Below are 19,020 nucleotides of genomic sequence, written 5' to 3'. Positions count from 1 at the left end.
AGCAGCCGAGATCTCCTGCTGTACTAATGTATTCCATCTTTCAAAAAGAAAGACATGATTTTAATATTACTTAACAATATGTTAAAAGTAGCCAGGCAGGCCTCCGTGTTAATACAGTCGTACACTCTATAACAGACTTGATGGTGTGAGTACTGGGTGGGTTTCTTGTTTTTAACTTTCTCATTCTGCAGGGATCTTACACAAGCTGGCTACAAGTCGGGGGGATCAAACACAAACAGCGCAACGTGTACACTCAGAGACAGCAGATTGTGGAGAACGAAGGAGGCCTGCCCCGCCCAGCCCGCCTAGGGTGGGACGCAGGGGCACAGGAGAGCTGAGTGACGGCCAGTACCCCAGTGAGGACAGATGACAGGACACGGCGCAATGCAGAGGCAACGGAGCCACGTGGATGATGCAGACTCCTATCTGGCCACGGCCCAGGCCTCTGAGGCCGCAGTGGTGGGAGGACTCAGCGGGAACTACTGTTCCAATCGGACAGCACAGAGCTACGATCGAAGGAGTCTCACGCACAGACTACACGCACACGAGCTAACGGCGTGGGCCGAGCATCAGCTTCTCAGTCTGGGGTCTCAGGCGGCACCGGCTCCGCCCAGCCCTTGGCAAGCACCGTGGCTCTGGGGTGCCAGCGAGGGGCTTGGCTCTTGGGGTGGCACAGCCTGGCCTGCCTCCTGCGTGTCCCTCTCCAGGCAGTCCTCATTCAGTGGGCAGCAAAGGTGGCTTTTTTCAAGCTAAAATTGGACCAGTTGATAGACAGTCTTTGTCGGGTCTGTCTAGCAGAATCCAAGCAGAACCTGCAAAGACAAAAAGCCAGTCACGGAGGGAAACGGCCCACAGCCAGCCTGGGGCTCGGCAAAGCCTAGCATGCTCCTGATCTTGCTAGAAACTTGCTGTGGGCTTGGGGGTGTGGAGTCCCAGTGAGGGGCATGGTGTCAAGGGGCCCCTTCAGGCCCTGCCATAGGCTGTACCTGAGAAGAGGAAAAGACTCAGGAGGCGTACTGGGTGGGTAGAGGGAGTCCTGGGAAATAAAAAAAAACTTTTAATCTCAGAACTGTGAGCCCCCCTTAAATTATCAGGCCCAGGCTGGGCATGGTGGCTCACACCTGTAATCCCAGCACTTTGGGAGGCTGAGGCAGGTGGGATCGCTTGAGCTCACAAGTTCAAGACCAGCCTGGGCAACACGGTCAAACCTCACCTCTACAAAAAATACAAAAATTAGCCAGGTGTGGTGGGACACACCTGTGATCCCAACTACTCAGGAGGCTGTGGTGGGAGCATGGCTTAAGCCGGGAGGCTGAGGCTGCGGTGAGCCTGCTGCCAATGGCAGGTATCTGAGCTGCCAGCGACGAATCTCAAGGGATCTGCAGCAGCCTCAATTCTCGCCTTCTCAGAAGAAAGAATTTGACCAAAGGCCATAAGGCAGAAGAAGAAACTGCATCAAGTTTTAGAACAGGAGTGAAAGTTTATGAAAAAGCTCTAGAGCAGAAACAAAAGGAAGGAAGGAGCACTCGAAGAGGCCCAGTGGGCGACCCGAGAGGCTGGTGCCCCGTCTGGCCTCCGATGCGGGGCCCTGGACGCTCTCCCAACTCCTCCCTTGGGGCAGGCTGCCCGCACGCACAGTGGCCTGCTAGCGCTTGGGAGGGAGCACGTGTGGTGTGTGTCCTGGAGCGTGCACATGCTCCCCTGAGGCTCCTTCCCTTATGGGTGGAAAGTCCCTGGAAGCTCACACACCAGGTAAACGCCACCATTTTGCACCTCTTACTGCCCAGCTTGAGCGCACTTGCCCGACTGCTGAGATCTTATCGGGAAGCTGCTGGTTACCAGCTTCAGGTATTGGTCTACTACAGAAACCGCCTTTCCCAGGTGCTGGCGGTGACCACTTACTTCAGAGAGGCAGTGTAACAACTGCCTGACCATCGCCTGACAGTCACATCCCTGGTGGGCGGAGGAAGCCCTCCCCTGCCCTGCCTGCGCCCGACTAGCTACCCACTGTCATAAGCCAAGAATGTGGCACCGCACTCCAGCCTCAGCAGACAGAACCAGACCTTGTACCTCCCCACCCAGCCCTCTGAAAAAGTTTTGGAGGTGGAACATATGTGCTCATTAGAGGTCTAGGATAATCACTATTTAAAGCAGTTTGTCTTCGAGTTTTAATAAACTGTTTCCTTTTGGAGTATACGGTTTCATTTCGCTTAGGAGAAGGCTAAACAAAACAAGAAAACCCCCATCATATTCTAAACACAAACCATAAATCTGCAATCATTCAAGGGCATACCTACACAAACTACTCAAAACCAACACAGACATGCGAGACCAAAATTAAGAATCCCTTTATGGCTTTTAGGACCCAGACCCTCTCAAGGACAGCTTAAAGAACGTCCTGCCAGCTGCCAGGGCGCGACCCACAGCTGTCAGGCATGTTTTCCAGTGCCTCAGCTTCTCAGCTGGCTGTGCACACATGCCAGGCGGAAGATTTAAAAGAGACAGGAAAGTAGAAAAACAGAGAACTGCCCATGGGACTAGTGCCCAAAGTTGGGAAAATTAGGGAAGGTAAAATGTATGGGGTTGGGCTGTGGTGGGACCTCATGCTTGTAATCCCAGTACTTTGAGAGGCTGAGGTGGAAAGATCCCAGAGGCCAGGAGTTCAAGACCAGCCCGGGCAACATAAAGGGTGCCTTCTCTACCCAAAAAAAAAAAAAAAGTAGCCGGGCATGGTGGAGGCTCAGAAGGCTGAGGCAGGAGAATCACTTGAACCTGGGAGGCAGAGGCTGTGGCGAGCTGAGATCCTGCCATTGCACTGTAGCCTGGGCAATAAGAGTGAAACTAGTTCTTCAAAAAAAAAAAAAAAGAAAAAAAAAAAAAGAAAAAAAATTTTTTTTTTTTTTTTTTTTTTTTTAAATTAGCCAGGCATGGTGGAACATCTGTAGTCCCAGAACTGTGACTGGGCCACTTGACTTCAGCCTGAACCACAGAATGAGACTCTATTTTTAAAGTCTTTTAGGGTCTAAAATCTGCTCACAGATTCTTCTGGCCCTGCTGGCACCATCTGTGGACTGATGAGTGGCTGTCTTCAGTAAAGAAGGATTCATGTCCTACCTTTAGGCAAACACAGGAGAGGTGGAGAGAGCCCCTGGACTGTCTTCAGCTCAACACCACCCAGTATTTGAGAGAGCGATATTTTAGTTTCCATTGGTAGAAAAGATAATGTATCCCAAATGGTCAAGAGTCATCATTAATTCCTATTAGTGGAACTTCTAAGCTAAAGGTATCCACAGAGGAAAGGAATCTGTGGTGGCTCTAAAGAATCGTAACTTTGTTTTGAATCCAGTCTCAGCTGGAATGCTGCTTAGCTAATTCCCTGGATGACAGAGTGAGACTGTGTCTCAAAATAAATAAATAAAATAAAAAAGATTTACATCCTTAAGTGACTGAGACCATTCTCTAAAACAAACAGACTTCTAAATCTCTCAACTTGAGGGCCAAGGAGAGAACTCACCTTCATGCACCAGTTTAAAACTAACAGGAATTTGTCACCATTTTTTTTTTTTTTTTTTTTTTTTTTTTTTTTTTTGAGACAGAGTCTTGCTCTCTTTGCCTAGACTGGAGTGCAATGGCACGATCTGGGCTCACTGCAACCTCTACTTCCCAGGATTAAGAGATCCTCCTAGCTCTGCCTCCCGAGTAGCTGGGACTACAGGCGTGCGCCAACACACTTCACTTATTTATATTTATTTATTTTTTATATTTTTAGCTACAAGTGGGGTTTCACCATGTTGGCCAGGCTGGTCTCAAACTCCTGACCTCAAGTGGTCCACTGCCTTGGCCTCTAAAATGCTGGGATTACAGGCGTGAGCCACCACACCCGGCCTTGGTCACCAATTTAAGGAGGAAAAAAGGTCTGAATTACAAAGAATGGGAAGCAGCAATTTTAAAAGCGTGCTGTGTAATTTAGGCCAAAAAAATGAAACCACAGCAGGAAGGGAGCGAAACTGCTGCAGATCCCATGCTGCGAAGAGAGGCCAGACCAGGCAGTTTTCCTTTTTACGCCTGAAACCCAAATCTCTTGCCCTGTTTTAGAAAGGGAGGAAGGTTAGAAAGAACAACCAAGTTTTAAGAAAAAACAACAAACTGGGAGAGGAGGTGATTACAAAAGTTGTTTGTCAGGGCCAGGCTTGGTGGCTTACGCCTCTAATCCCAACATTTGGAAGGCCAAGGCAGATGGATCACTTAAATCCAGGAGTTTGAGACCAGCCTGGACAACATAATAAGACCCTGTTTCTACTAAATATTTTAAAAATTAGCTGAGATTGGTGGACCACGCCTGTCGTCCCAGCTAGTCAGGAGGCTGAGGTGGGAGGATCAATTGAGCCTGGGAGGTCAAGGCTGCAGTGAGCCAAGATCACACTACTGCACTCCGGCCTGGGTGACGGAGGAAGACTACTGTCTTAAAAAAAAAGTTGCCAAAAATTCTCATTGGTTTACAGAATTTGATAGTGATGGGCTATACATGGTTGAACTATAGGATATGAGTTATCCAGTGTATGAAATCATTAGGAGGTTAATTTATGGCTACTTGGTGGCAACACTCTAGTATCTAGAGTCCACACAGCAGGTGGATTACTCAGCTCGAGGTGGTAGAGGGGGCGGGATGTGCCTGCTCTCACATTTCACTGCCTCTCTGGACATGACACTTTTTTCTTTTTTTGGGACAGGGCCTTATTCTGTTGCCCAGGCTGGAGTGCAGCTGTGCAATCACAGCTCACTGCAACCTTGACCTTCTGGGCTCAAGCGACCCTCCCACCTCAGCTTCCGGGGTAGCTGGGACTACTACAGTCACGTGCCACCTGTGCCCAGCTAATTTTCTTACTTCTTGTAGAGATGAGGTCTTGCTATGTTGCCTAGGCTAGCATCTTCTGACTCTCCATATATGTTTATTTATTTAATTTAATTAAAAAGGAGAGACAGGGCCGGGCACAGTGGCTCACACCTGTAATCACAACACTTTGGGAGGCCGAGGCAGACAGACTGCCTGAGGTCAGGAGTTGGAGGCCAGCTTGGCCAACATGGTGAAACCCCGTCTCTACTAAAAATACAAAAAAAAAGTAGCCGGGCATGGTGTTGGGCACCTGCGATCGAAACTGCTCAGGAGGCTGAGGCAGGAGAACTGCTTGAACTTGGGAGGCAGAGACTGCAGTGAGCTGAGATCGCACCATTGCACTCCAGTGTGAACAAGAGTGAAACTCTATCTCAAAGAAAAAATAAAGTTGAATAAAAATTAATTAATTAAAAAAAGGTGCTCAGTAGACTGAATTCCTTTCTTCCTTAACCTTTGATAACTCTATGTACTCTCTCAGCCCGCTTTTCTTTTTCTTGACATGATTTCTGCCAATATTGTAAAGCTTCATTGTCTGGAAAGCTTAAATTCTTTCTCCGTGCTTTGTTTGGTTTTTGAGACAGGGTCTCACTCTATCTCCCAGGCTGGAGTGCAGTGACCCAACTGCAGCTCACCAAAGCCTTAGACGCCTGGGCTCAGATGATCCTCCTGCCTTAGCCTCCCGAATAGCTGGGATTACAAGGTGTGAGCACTGCACCTGGCAACACTGTTGGCTTCCAATTTCAGATAAACAGAAGATTAATAATTGCTAATACCTTAGGTTTTCACTACAATTTAAGGTTACCGAAAGTTAAAATTCTGACTAACATGTAACTCAAAGTAGAGAGAAGAAGGAAAACAGTTCTATACAAAGAATACGTAAGAAACATAAGATACGTTTTGGGAAGGAAGGTTCTAAGAAAAACACGAGGATGTGGTTCTGTTCTCATTTTGGAAAAAGTGTTTTTGACTAGTTTAGAGGTTATTTAAAAGCTGTATTAAGATGAAGAAAAAAAGATGGAAAATGGATATAGAAAGTTGGAAAAAGGAAGTGAATGGGAAAATTATAAGAGGTTATAAAAGATTTATAAAAACCTTCTGTGGTCAAAGCTGATTGAGATTGGATGATCTGTTTAAAAGGTTTTATTAGTATTAATACAGTGATGCAACTGATTTTCTCTATTGAATAAGATTTCATGTAGTATTAGCAAGAAATAATAAAAATGTTTTCTCAATTATCTTTTGAGTAAGTTGTTAAAGAAAAAAAAAAAGAGGGAGAGATATTCTGCGACCTCATGCCGTTTTCTCTATGTCTTCTATTTAGAAAACTGAGTCTCAGGCAGGGCATGAGTCTTGCCTGTGGTCCCAGCTACCTAGGAGGCGGAGGTGGAAGGATCACCTGAGCCTGGTGGTCAAGGCTGCAGTGAGCCCTGATTGTGCCACTGGCTGGGCAACAGAGTGAGACCCTATCTCAAAAAAACAAAAATATAAAAAACCCAAAACAACAACAAAAAAGCCAACCCCAAAACCCCAACCCCCCAAAACTGGAGCCTTCTATCCAAAGATAAAGGTTTTTACTTTCTGAAATCTCTAAATTATTACTTTGCTTAAATGACTAACTTATTTTGTGATGATCTTATTTTGGTATCGAGTTTTTTTTTTTTTTTTTGAGACGGAGTTTCGCTCTTGTTACCCAGGCTGGAGTGCAATGGCGCAATCTCGGCTCACCGCAACCTCCGCCTCCTGGGTTCAGGCAATTCTCCTCCCTCAGCCTCCTGAGTAGCTGGGATTACAGGCACGCGCCACCACGCCCAGCTAGTTTTTTGTATTTTTAGTAGAGACGGGGTTTCACCATGTTGACCAGGATGGTCTCGATCTCTTGACCTCGTGATTCACCCGCCTCGGCCTCCCAAGGTGCTGGGATTACAGGCGTGAGCCACCGCGCCCGGCTCGGTATCGAGTTTTAAAATCTTTAATATTTGATATACTTCCTAAAATCAAAATTTAAATTCAGAATTAGTCTTTTTTACTTCAAACTAACTTTTTTTTTGAGATGAAGAACTGCTCGTTGCCCAGGCTGGAGTGTAATGGTGCGATCTCAGTGCACTGTAACCTCCGCCTCCCAAATTCAAGTGATTCTCCTGCCCCAGCCTCCCAAGTAGCTTCAATTACAGGCACCTTGCCAACACGCTCAGCTAATTTTTGTATTTTTTTTTTGAGACGGAGTTTCACTCTTGTTACCCAGGCTGGAGTGCAATGGCACGATCTCGGCTCACCGCAACCTCCGCCTTCTGGGTTCGGGCACTTCTCCTGCCTCAGCCTCCTGAGTAGCTGGGATTACAGGCACGCACCACCATGCCCAGCTAATTTTTTTTATTTTTTCTTTTAGTAGAGATGGGGTTTCACCATGTTGACCAGGATGATCTCGATCTCTCGACCTCGTGATCCACCCGCCTCGGCCTCCCAAAGTGCTGGGATTACAGGCTGGAGCCACCGTGCCCGGCCTTAATTTTTGTATTTTTAGTAGAGATTTTTAGTTTTACCATGTTGGTCAGGCTGTTCTTAAATACCTGACCTCAGGTGATCTGCCCACCTTGGCCTCCCAAAGTGCTGGGATTACAGATGTGAGCCACCACGCCCAGCTACTTCTTTTTCTTTTCTGAAACAGGGTCTCACTCTGTTGCCCAGGCTGGAGTGCAGTAGTGTGATCAGCCTCTGCCTCCTGCGTTCAAGTGATTCTCATGCCTCAGCCTCCCGAGTAGCTGGGACCACAGAAACCCGCCACTACCCCCCGGCTAATTTTTGTATTTTCTGTAGAGATGGGTTTTTACCATGTTGTCCAGGTTGGTCTTGAACTCTTCTTGGCCTCAAGCAATCCACCCACCTCGGCCTCCCAAAGTGTTGGGATTATAGGCATGAGCCGCTGCACCCAACCCAAACTAACTTTTGAACATTTAAAAAAATCAAGTGGATGAGGCCGGGCACGGTGGCTCAAGCCTGTAATCCCAGCACTTTGGGAGGCCGAGGCGGGTGGATCATGAGGTCGAGAGATCGAGACCATCCTGGTCAACATGGTGAAACCCCGTCTCTACTAAAAATACAAAAAATTAGCTGGGCATGGTGGCGCGTGCCTGTAATCCCAGCTACTCAGGAGGCTGAGGCAGGAGAATTGCCTGAACCCAGGAGGCGGAGGTTGCGGTGAGCTGAGACCGCACCATTGCACTCCAGCCTGGGTAACAAGAGCGAAACTCTGTCTCAAAAATCAAGTGGATGGTGGACGGCTGGGCTTCAAAGTCCAAAAGAAACATAATAGGCTTTTTTTGGTATATTAAAATAATACAGAAAGTATTGTCAAAAAAATAACTGGTGTTTAACTTTGAGTTATATTTGTATGGATATATTATTAATACATGTTCCAAAATTGTAGGAGATTCCTAAAAACTGCCAGGCATTGTGGCTCACACCTGTAATCCCAACACTGTGGAAGGCCTAGGCAGGAGGATCAAACTGGAGAAACCTGTCTCTACTAAAAACACAAAAAAAAATTAGCCAGGTGTGGTGGCACACACCTGTAATCCCAGATACTTGGGAGGCGGAGGTTGCAGTGAGCTGAGATCGCACCACTGCACTCCAGCCTGGGCAACAAGAGCAAAATTCTTGTCTCCAAAAAAAAAAAAAAAAATTCCTAAAAATCTCTCTTGGTATGTACATTAAATTGCATTATCCTAATGTTTTCTTAGGATTTTACAAATCTTTGTTGTGTCATGTGTTCAAGAAAATTCATGGAATGGACGAAGACAGACACTCTTGAACAGGTTTCTGGTGGACGATGGAGAACACTAGGTAAAAACGTCCAGAACTCCACCCAAAAAACTGATGGGATTGTGAAAGGTCCTAACCCAATTTTAAGCTGAACAATTAGTAAGACTGAACTGGTAGGGGACTGAAATGATTTCCATGACTTTTTTTGTTTGAAACACTGCTGATTCTGTTTATGCTTTGTTTCCCAAAGTCAAGAAAACCTTCTTCTCTTGAGCTATTTATAAGTTACAGCAATTGGGTATAAGCAAAATTGAAACATGGGGCCAGGTGTAGTGGCTCATTCCTGCAATCCCAGCACTTTGGAAGGTTAAGAATCCTCTAAGCTCTGGAGTTCCAGACCAGCCTGGGAAACATGGCGGAAGTCTTTCTCTATTTTTATTTATTTATTTTGAGACAGAGTCTTGCTCTGTTGCCCAGGCTGGAATGCAGTAGTAAAATCTCAGCTCACTGCAACCTCTGCCTCCTGGGTTCAAGCAATTCTCCGGCATCAGCCTCCCAAGTAGCTGGGATTACAGGCATCTGCCATAACACCTGGCTAATTTTTGTATTTTTAGTAGAGACGGGGTTTTGCCATGTAAGCCAGGCTGGTCTTGAACTCCTACCCTCAGGTGATCTGCTCACCTTGGCCTCCCAAAGTGCTGGGATTATTGGCGTAAGCCACTGTGCCCAGCCTCTATTTTTAAAATTTAATTTAAAAAATTAGACGGAGAGGCCGGGCGCGGTGGCTCAAGCCTGTAATCCCAGCACTTTGGGAGGCCGAGGCGGGTGGATCACGAGGTCAAGAGATCGAGACCATCGTGGTCAACACGGTGAAACCCCATCTCTACTAAAAATACAAAAAATCAGCTGGGCATGGTGGCGCGTGCCTGTAATCCCAGCTACTCAGGAGGCTGAGGCAGGAGAATTGCTTGAACCCAGGAGGCGGAGGTTGCGGTGAGCCGAGATCGCGCCATTGCACTCCAGCCTGGGTAACAAGAGCGAAACTCCGTCTCAAAAAAAAAAAAAAAAAAAAAAAAAAATTAGACGGAACCCAGAAAGGTGGCAGTCCGGGCAACACAGTGAGACTCCCGTCTCTAAAAAAGAAAAGAAAAATTAGCCAAGCATTGTGGCACCGGCCTGTAGACAGAGCTACTCAGGGGGATTGCTTGAGCCTGGGGATTGCTTGAGCCTGGGAGCTTGATACTGCAGTGAGCTGTGATTGTGCCACTGCCCTCCAGCCTGGGTGAGAGATCAAGACCCTATCTTCTCAAACACACACACACACACACACACACACCCCTTTCTCTCTAGCCAGTTCCTTCAGAATTTAGAAACTTTATGTAAATATTCCTATGGCAATGTAATTATTTGCATAAGTTCAGTAAGAATCTATTTTTTCTTTATAACAGGAAACAACTGGAGATGGTGATTATTTTGCCAAGGCTTTGACAGAAATGGCATGTTTTCAGATATGACCAGACTGCTTTGAGGGATTAAAATGGACTTTGTAAAGCCAACAGACCAGACGAAAGACTGGCCGGGACTTCGTCCACATGGTTCCCTTACAAAGTTCCTGATCTTGTGATAAGTAAAAAAACATCAATTTCTGACAGGCCCAGGAACCTCAAGATACTTGAGAACCTTGAGGAGAGAGGAATTCACCCAATTCATACAGGTATTGCAGATTCTGTCACAAGAATGAATCCCTGGCTTGGCTTCATAACTCGAGAGGCTTTTAAAAGTCTAATCTGAGATTCCTTATGAAAAAGTTTCAGCAAAACCAATATAAAAGGAACCCCTATGGGAGTGCTGTGGGGTGCAGGCTGAGCCCCAGGATCTCACTGGCAAGGCAGGTCTGTGGGATGCTGTGCAGAATGTCCTAGTGCCACTACAGCCCACCTCCCGCCTCTTCCGCTTGTTGGGCTTGGGCTGAGGCCCCTGGGGAGGAGGAACTGCTGAGACAGGTAGGCAACCTGGAGGTGGAGCTGCCCCAGCTACAGGAGGCCAGGGTGACACCCGGTGCGGCAACCCAACTCTCCAAGATACAGGAGGTCCACAAATCCATTGCCTGTGTTCTCACCAACATTTACCGGACGCAGAAAGACGACCTCAGGAAATTCTGAAAGAGCAAGATGTACTAGCCCCTGGATCACACGGCTTGCACAAGAACATGTGCCATGTGCTGCCAGCTCAATAAGCAGCAGGGAAACCTGAAGACCAAGAAGCAGCAGCAGAAGCAATGGCTGTGCCCACTTCAAAGAACACAGTCAAGACTGAGCACTACAGTCTCAACAAAACAGTACTGGCAAAAAACAAAAGGAGCCTACTGTTCTTGCAGTTACTTTATGCAATCAGGTCAAGTATAATAAGCCTAAAACTTATCTTACAAATAAATTAGTTATTTACCTTTGGTAAATTAGTTCTACTATTATTTATCTTTTTTTTTGAGGGAGAGTCTGAGTGGTGCGATTTTGGCTCCCTGCAACTTTGCTCTCTGAGCTCAAGCAATCCTCCCACCTGTCTCCTGAGCAGCTGGGACTACAGGTACTCGCCACCACACCAGGCTAATGTTTGTATTTTTAGTAGAGGTGAGGTCTCGCTATGTTGCCCAGGCTGGTCTCAAATTCCTGGGCTCAAGGAATCCTTCTGCCTCAGCCTCCCAAAGTGCTGGGATGGTGTGAGCCACCATGACCCGTGAAAAATTGTTTCTATAGTACACCTGTTATTATTAGACCACTGTTTTTGAGGTCTTATTACTAATTTGGACTGAGTCCTGAGTTTCTTCCTGACTACAAGAAGTCTCTAAAGAAAAATCAAGATTTAATTTCTTTTTTCTTTTTTTTTTGAGACGGAGTTTCGCTCTTGTTACCCAGGCTGGAGTGCAATGGCGCGATCTCGGCTCATCGCAACCTCCGCCTCCTGTGTTCAAGCAATTCTCCTGCCTCAGCCTCCCAAGCTGGGATTACAGGCACGCGCCACCATGCCCAGCTAATTTTTGTATTTTTAGTAGAGATGGGGTTTCACCATGTTGAACAGGATGGTCTCGATCTCTTGACCTCGCGATCCACCCGCCTCGGCCTCCCAAAGTGCTGGGATTACAGGCTTGAGCCACCGCGCCCGGCCAAGATTTAATTTCTTAATGGTATTTTTAGTTGGCTCCCTAATGGAGTAGTTCTTTTCTCGTTCTGGCCGACTTACATTTTATAGTCCTCATGTGGATTATATTTCCACAATTCAAAGCATTAGTGTGACCAATCTCTCACTGTTTTACTTCTGAGAAAACTAAAACTATAAAACACCAAAGACTAGAGATGATTCAGCAGGTAACTGGTGACACAAATCTATGACTTGACTTAAGTCGTGTTTCGTCACTGTGATGCAATCCCAATTTGGCTTTTGGGCAATCTTTTTTTTTTTTTTTTTTGAGATGGAGTCTCGCTCTGTTGCCCAGGCTGGAGTGCAGTGGCATGATCTTGGCTCACTGCAATGTCCGCCCCACCCCCCAGGTTCAAGTGATTCTCCTGTCTCAGCCTCCTGAGGAGCTGGAACTACAGGTATGCACCACCATACCGGATTGATTTCTGTATTTTTAGTAGAGGTGGGGTTTCACCATGCTGGCCAGGCTGGTCTTGAACTCCTGACCTCAAGTCATCCACATACCTCGGCCTTGCAAAGTGCCAGGATTACAGGTGGGCACTCTTAAAATTCCTCACTGAGATGTCTCCTCCCTCCCTAAGCCACAATGCCAAATTTCTGTATTAAATGAAAAGAATAATATTTTATTTCAAAAGTATTTACTTTGAATAATTTCTGAAATCTTCACCATTTCAGCTCCAATTTGGGTAGCAGAAATTTGAATGAAATCTGAAAATGGGGAATTACTGTCACCCATCCGTTTGGTATAATTATGTTTGCTTAAACTGTGGCTCATTCATTCAACCACAAACATTGGTTAATGCCCAACAGCATTCTTGCCTGGCAGACTCTGTCCAGGTGGAGAGAGTCGGCATGGGACTGAAGACTGAGCCCGCCACTTCCCCAATCTGGAGGGGCTGACTGTGCCATCTCTCAGGATCCAAGTTCTCTTTCCCTGGCTACAGCCAGTCAAACCCTGAGTTTGTGATGTTACCTTCTTCCTCTGCTGTCCTCTCCTAACTCTCCTGATCACTGATCCTGTTTCCATTAGTGTAGGTGTGACCCTGTTCCCCAAACCCCTTCTCTACACAACAGCTAGAATGCTCAAGAACATCAACCATCTTCCTGCTCAAAGTCATTTAAGGAAGAAATGCAATCAAAACCATCCCATGGCTTCAACAGGTTCTTGCAGCACGGGCACAGAACTCATGCTGCTCTCTAAGGCTTTGATCTGGCCTTGACCATCCCCACACCCGCTGCACGCCAGACACAGTGGTCTCTGCATCAGGCCTGTTTTGCCAACTGCAGACTATGTGAGACATGCACATGGCATCTGACACACAAGACATACACATAACCAGCATGCAGAATCCTGCGTAACGGCACCCCCAGGACACGAACCCTGACACTGCTAACCATGGCGCCGTGCTGTCCTCTTCCAAGAGGTAGCCACTGTCCTAGTGTTTGGAGTAATTAGTTCGCCATAATTCTTGATAATTTCTTGACTTCTCTATGGCATCCTAAATGGTAGTATAGTTGTGCTTATGGTGGCCTTGTATCGAGGAAGCTGTACTGTATGTACGTGGTCTTACATCTTATTTCACTCAACAGTGTGTCCATGAGGCCATAGTCTGTCTCTCTTCAGTGCATTCTGAAAACACAGACAGATGCTGCTGCTGGCCTCCGCTTGCCTGCCCCCGGGGACAGGCAGGACTCCCTCTAGTGAGGCACACAAGCGTGCAGTGCTTTGTTGGGCTGCATGGGAGGCACAACTTCAGTTTTGCTAGATTCTGCCAAACTCTCTTCCAAAGTAATTGAACCAGCTGGGCTCCCAGGAGTAGTGGGAAAGAACTCCCGCCCCTCCATGCCTTCCTCCAGCAGGAGAGAGGGAAGGCTCGCTGGTTGCAAACCTGTGAAGCAGCAGCACGTCTCCTGGTCTTGCCGTGGGGCTCCTTGGTCAGGCTGAAGACCTCTTCGTAGTTTATTGGTCAAAAGCTTGCTGTGGGATCCTAATGGTTTGCTTTTTTTTTTTGAGAAAGGGTCTCTCTGTTGCTTAGGCTGGAATGCGGTGGCATAACTATAGCTCACTACATCCTCCTGCCTCAATTTCCTGAGTAGCTGGGACTACAGGGATATGCCACCATGCCTGGCTAATTTTTAATTTTTTTTTTTTGCAGAGTTGGGGTCTATGTTGTCCAGGTCTCAAATTCCTGGCTTCAAGCAATCCTCTCACCTTGGCCTCCTAAAGCACTGGGATTACAGGCATAAGCCATTATGCCCAGTCCTCCACAGCTTCATGGTATTAATCCTTCCTATCTTTGGATAATGAATCTCTGTGATTTAGAGCTTTTTTTTTTTTTTTTTTTTTTTTTTTTTTTTTTTACATGTTGTTTCACTCTTGTTGCCAAGGCTGGAGTGCGATGGCGCCATCTCGGCTCACCGCAACCTCCGCCTCCTGGGTTAAAGGGATTCTCCTGCCTCAGCTCCCAAGTAGCTGGGATTACAGGCATGTGCCACCAGGCCTGGCTAATTTTGTACTTTTAGTAGAGACGGGTTTCTCCATGTTGGTCAAGCTGGTCTCACTTCTGACCTCAGGTGATCCACCTGTCTCGGCCTCCCAAAGTGCGATTTAGATCTTCTTTAATGTTTTTTTCCAGTAAAGTTTCATAGTCTTTTGTATACAAGTCTTACGCAACTTTTGTCAGATTTATCCATGGATGCTGCATTTGGTGCTATTATAAATGTGCTCTTTTTATCTGAGCTACATTTCTAATTATTTGTGGTTTACAGAAAAATAACTTTTTTTTTTTTTAGACAGGGTCTTGCTCTGTTGCCCAAGCTGGAGTGCAGTGGTACCATCTTGGCTCACTGCAGCCTTGATCTCCTGGCCTCAAGGGATCCTTCCACCTCAGCCTCCCGAGTAGCTGGGACCACAGGTGCAAGTCACCACACCTGGCTAATTATTTTATTTTTTGTAGAGACAATGTCTCACTATGTTGCTCAGGCTGGTCTCAAACTCCTGGGCTCAAGCGATCCTTCCACCTCAGCCTCACAAAATGTTGAAATTACAGGCGTGAGCCACCGTGCTCTGTTTAAAAACAAAAAAACAAAAGCAAATAACTTCCGTACTGATAACTACACAGTTAGCCCCCTTGCTGTTAAGTTCTTTTCTATTTCCAATGTAGACAATTACATCATCTGCAAAATTGAGTTTTATTTCTTCTTTTCTATTCCTTTAGCCTAGGAATTACAATTTAAGGTTGAAAATAAAATCCTTTTTTTTTTTTTTTTTTTGGGAATCTACTGATCCATAATCTACTGAGCCATGATCACATGGCTCTTCTTTAATATATTAATGTAGCAACTAATATTAGTGGATTTTCTAGCTGGGTACGAGGGCTCACACCTATAATCCCAGCACTTGGTGACCAGATCACTTGAGGCCAGGAGTTTTGAGACCAGCTTGGGCAACATGGTGAAACCCCATTTCTGCAAAAAAAAAAAAAAAAAAAAAAAAAAAAAAAAAAATTACCCAGGCATGGTGGCATGCACCTGTAGTCCCCAGCTACTTGGAGGGCTGAGGTGGGAAGACCGCTTGAGCCTGGGAAGGTCAAGGCTACAGTGAACAGTGATTGTGTCGTTGTATGGATCCTGTCTCAAATAAATAAATAAGTGGATTTTTTCTTTCTTTTTTTTTTGAGACAAAGTCTTGCTCCTATTGCCCAGGCTGGAGTGCAATGGTGAAATTTCAGCTCACTGCAACCTCTGCCTCCCAGTTTGAAGCAATTCTCCTGACTCAGCCTCCTGAGTAGCTGTGATTACAGGCATGCGCTACCATGCCCAGCTAATTTTGTATTTTTAGTAGAGATGGGGTTTCTCCATGTTGGTCAGGCTGGTCTTGAACTCCCAACCTCAGATGATCCACCTGCCTTGGCTTCCCAAAGTGCTGGGGTTACAGGCATGAGACACTGCACCCGGCCAATAAAGTGGATGTTCTAATATGAAAGACTATTTGGATTCCTGGCATAAACCAATTTGGTCATGGTACACTGCTTTTTAAAATACACTGCTGAATTTGGTAATTTCTTTTTTTTTAATTACACAGATGTAGGTATGAAAATATTTTCTTTAGGATTTGTACATGACAAACCTGTGATTTTTCTTTTTTCTGGTATGGTTTTGGGCAAATTTTGGTTATCAAAATTTTACTTGCCTCATAAAACAAAGTAGGCAGTATTCACTTGTGGGTGTGCTGTCCCACTCGCTTCTATTCACTGGCAGAATTTGTTCAAGGCTGGATAATCCATTTGTAGAAAGCTTGAAAGTCTGGTAGAATTCTTGGTAAAACTGTTAAAATGTAGTTTTCTTACTGGGAAGACTTACAGCTATTATTTTCATTTCTTTAGTAGTTACTGGACCTATTCAGGCTTTCTATTTTTACCTTGAGCTGATTTTGTATTTCATCTCAGGTTTAAAGTCAATTGTAATAAAGTTGTTCCCAGTGGTCTCTTATTTTAATCTCTGCAGTATCTGCAGTTATTTCCTCCTTTTCACTTATATATTTACAAAAAAAAAAAACAAATCTTTTTTTTTTTTTTTTTTTTTTTTGGGAGACAGGACTCTTGTCGCCCTGGCTGGTGTGCAGCTGCACAATACCGGCTCACTAGGACCTCCACCCGGGAGGCTCAAGTCACCCTCAAGTCACCTGGGCTCAAGTCATCCTCCCATCTCAGCCGCCCGAGCAGCTGGAACTACAGGCTCATGCCACCACATCTGGCCAACACACACACACACACACACACACACACACACACACACACACACACACACACGCTTACTTATTTATTTATTTTGAGACGGAGTCTCACTCTGTCGCCAGGCCAATCTCGGGTCACTGCAACCTCTGCCTCCTAGGTTCAAGCAATTCTCCTGCCTCTAGCCAGGCGCGGTGGCTCACGCCTGTAATCCCAGCACTTTGGGAGGCCGAGGCGGGTGGATCACGAGGTCAAGAGATCAAGACCATCCTGGTCAACACGGTGAAACCCCGTCTCTACTAAAAATACAAAAAAGTAGCTGGGCATGGTGGCACATGCCTGTAATCCAAGCTACTCAGGAGGCTGAGGCAGGAGAATTGCCTGAACCCAGGAGGCGGAGGTTGCGGTGAGCCGAGATCGTGCCATTGCACTCCAGCCTGGGTAACAAGAGCGAAAGTCCGTCTCAAAAAAAAAAAAAAAAATTCTCCTGCCTCAAACTCATGAATAGCTGGGACTATAGGCACATGCCACCATGCCCAGGTAACTTTTGTATTTTTAGTAGAGACGAGGTTTCACCATCTTGGTCAGGCTGGTCTCAAATTCCTGAACTCAAGTAATACACCCGCCTTGGCCTCCCAAAGTGCTGAGATTACAGGCGTGAGCCACCATGCCTGGCCTCCAGTTTAATTTTGTTGAATTTTTACAATATAAATGAATGCTTAACTTTAGCAAAAAACTGTTCTCCACCTAATATATACATATATAAATGATATTAAAAGTAGATATAATTTCCAGAAACATAGAATTTTAATGATTTAGATATAAATTAATGAATTTTTGTATTGCACATTGCTATTCTGTATTATTTGAAACAAAGAGGTTAAAGTGTTTGTTTCCAAAGACAGAAATAAGAAACTTTAAAATAAAATAAAATTTTGTTGGCTGGTCGCAGTGGCTCACACTTGTTATCACAGGACTTTGGGAGGCTGAGATGGGTGGATCACTTAAGGTCAAGAGTTTAAGCCCTGCCCGGCCAACATGGTAAAAACCCATTTCCACTAAAAATACAAAAATTAGCCAGGTGTGGTGGAGGGCACCTATAATCCTAGTTACTTGGCAGGCTGAGGCAGGAGAGTAACTTGAACCCAGGAGATCGAGGCTACAGTAAGTCAAGATCATACCATTGCACTCCAGCGTGTGCGACAGACTCCATCTCAAAAACTAAAAAAGTAAAATAAACAGGCTGGGCGCAGTCGCTCACACCTATAATCCCAGCACTTTGGGAGGCTGAGGTAGGTAGATCACCTGACGTCAGGAGTTTTGAGACCAGTCTGGGCAACACAGTGAAACCCCATCTGTACTAAAATACAAAAATTAGCCAGGCGTGGTGGTGTGTGCCTGTAATCCCAGGTGCTCCAGAGGCTGAGGCAGGACAACTGCTTGAACCTGGAGGCAGAGGTTTCAGTGAGTCGAGATCGTGCCACTGCACTCCAGCCTGGGCAATACAGCGAGATTCCCTCTCAAAAGAAAAAATAAAATCGATAAAATTCTGTTGCCATTAGTAATTCACACAGTAGACAAAACATTATAGAACACAGCAGTGTTAAAAGTTTGCCCATCAAGAAACATCGTGTATTTGAAATGTTACTTTTCTCCTTAAAAACATGCCACTCCAGTGTGTTCAACCATCAGCATATGTGAGGGTCACCTTGAAGGCTTTCAAGAACACAGATGCCGTTTCCCAGAATCTGATCAGGCAGGTCTAGGGAGGGGCCTGCCTTTATCCCCAGGAGAGACTGCTGGCCCAACACACCTTCAGAGCCACTGCCTCAGAAGTGAAACGGCCACTTGGCAGGGAGGGGCGGGGGGAAGCCACTGTCATCAACAATTTTTTGAGCATGTGAGAGAGAGGAGAAGTGACTATGTGAGTGCTGGGACTGTGGGAGAGTGTGTGTGGCTGGCTGTCCTGCTACAAGGCTCTTCACCAGCCAGGCTGTCTGGCTTGCTAGAGCTAACTTCCTCCAAGACAACTACAAGTGCCATGTAAAGACAAAAAACCAAACATGAATGGCAAGCACACAACCACCACGGTTTCAGCCTCCTCATTTACCTTTTGAAATATTCCACTTCCCTCTCTGTCTCATCCATATCCACACTGTCTAGGTCAATATCTTTAGGTAGAAAGACATCATCTGTAAAATAAAAGAGAAGAAGCAAGTCAAATTACAGCAGCAGGCTATCTTATCAGAACAGAAGAAATCATTTGGCTTCACTCAATTTAAACAACTTCAAAAACTGTAAACATTTTCTCTGAAACAAGATTTTACAGAAGGCCAAAGGAGGACAGATCTCTCTGGTGTGCTTATGAACACCCAGGTCTGACCTGGAAACCGCGGAACTCATGTGTCTGCTAAGCAAAGCAACTGTGGCTTCAGGTCC

At 45.8% G+C, this 19,020-nt stretch overlaps 1 protein-coding gene across 7 annotated transcripts in view; it reads right to left on the bottom strand.

Moving 5' to 3' along the window:
• Window positions 1-13: 13 nt before the first annotated feature.
• The window catches only part of FAM193A (family with sequence similarity 193 member A), a 205,815-nt gene continuing 186,808 nt past the window's right edge, over window positions 14-19,020 (bottom strand). For 6 of the 7 annotated variants that reach the window (XM_010345212.3, XM_074395798.1, XM_074395796.1 and 3 more), the window contains 2 exons: window positions 18,692-18,773; window positions 14-812 (listed from right to left, as the gene is read on the bottom strand). In XM_010345212.3, coding sequence (XP_010343514.3) covers window positions 719-812; window positions 18,692-18,773 — 176 coding nt within the window. In that variant the 3' untranslated portion in view covers window positions 14-718. Of the gene's footprint in view, window positions 813-13,228; window positions 14,916-18,691; window positions 18,774-19,020 lie in introns of all 7 variants that reach the window. The other variant, XR_012516794.1, reaches the window with a different exon arrangement.

This window comes from Saimiri boliviensis, chromosome 3 (assembly GCF_048565385.1).
Source record: "Saimiri boliviensis isolate mSaiBol1 chromosome 3, mSaiBol1.pri, whole genome shotgun sequence".
Classification (NCBI taxonomy): Eukaryota; Metazoa; Chordata; class Mammalia; order Primates; family Cebidae; genus Saimiri; species Saimiri boliviensis.
Note: the sequence above shows the minus strand (reverse complement) of the source record. Positions and strands in the feature narration are given on the sequence as shown.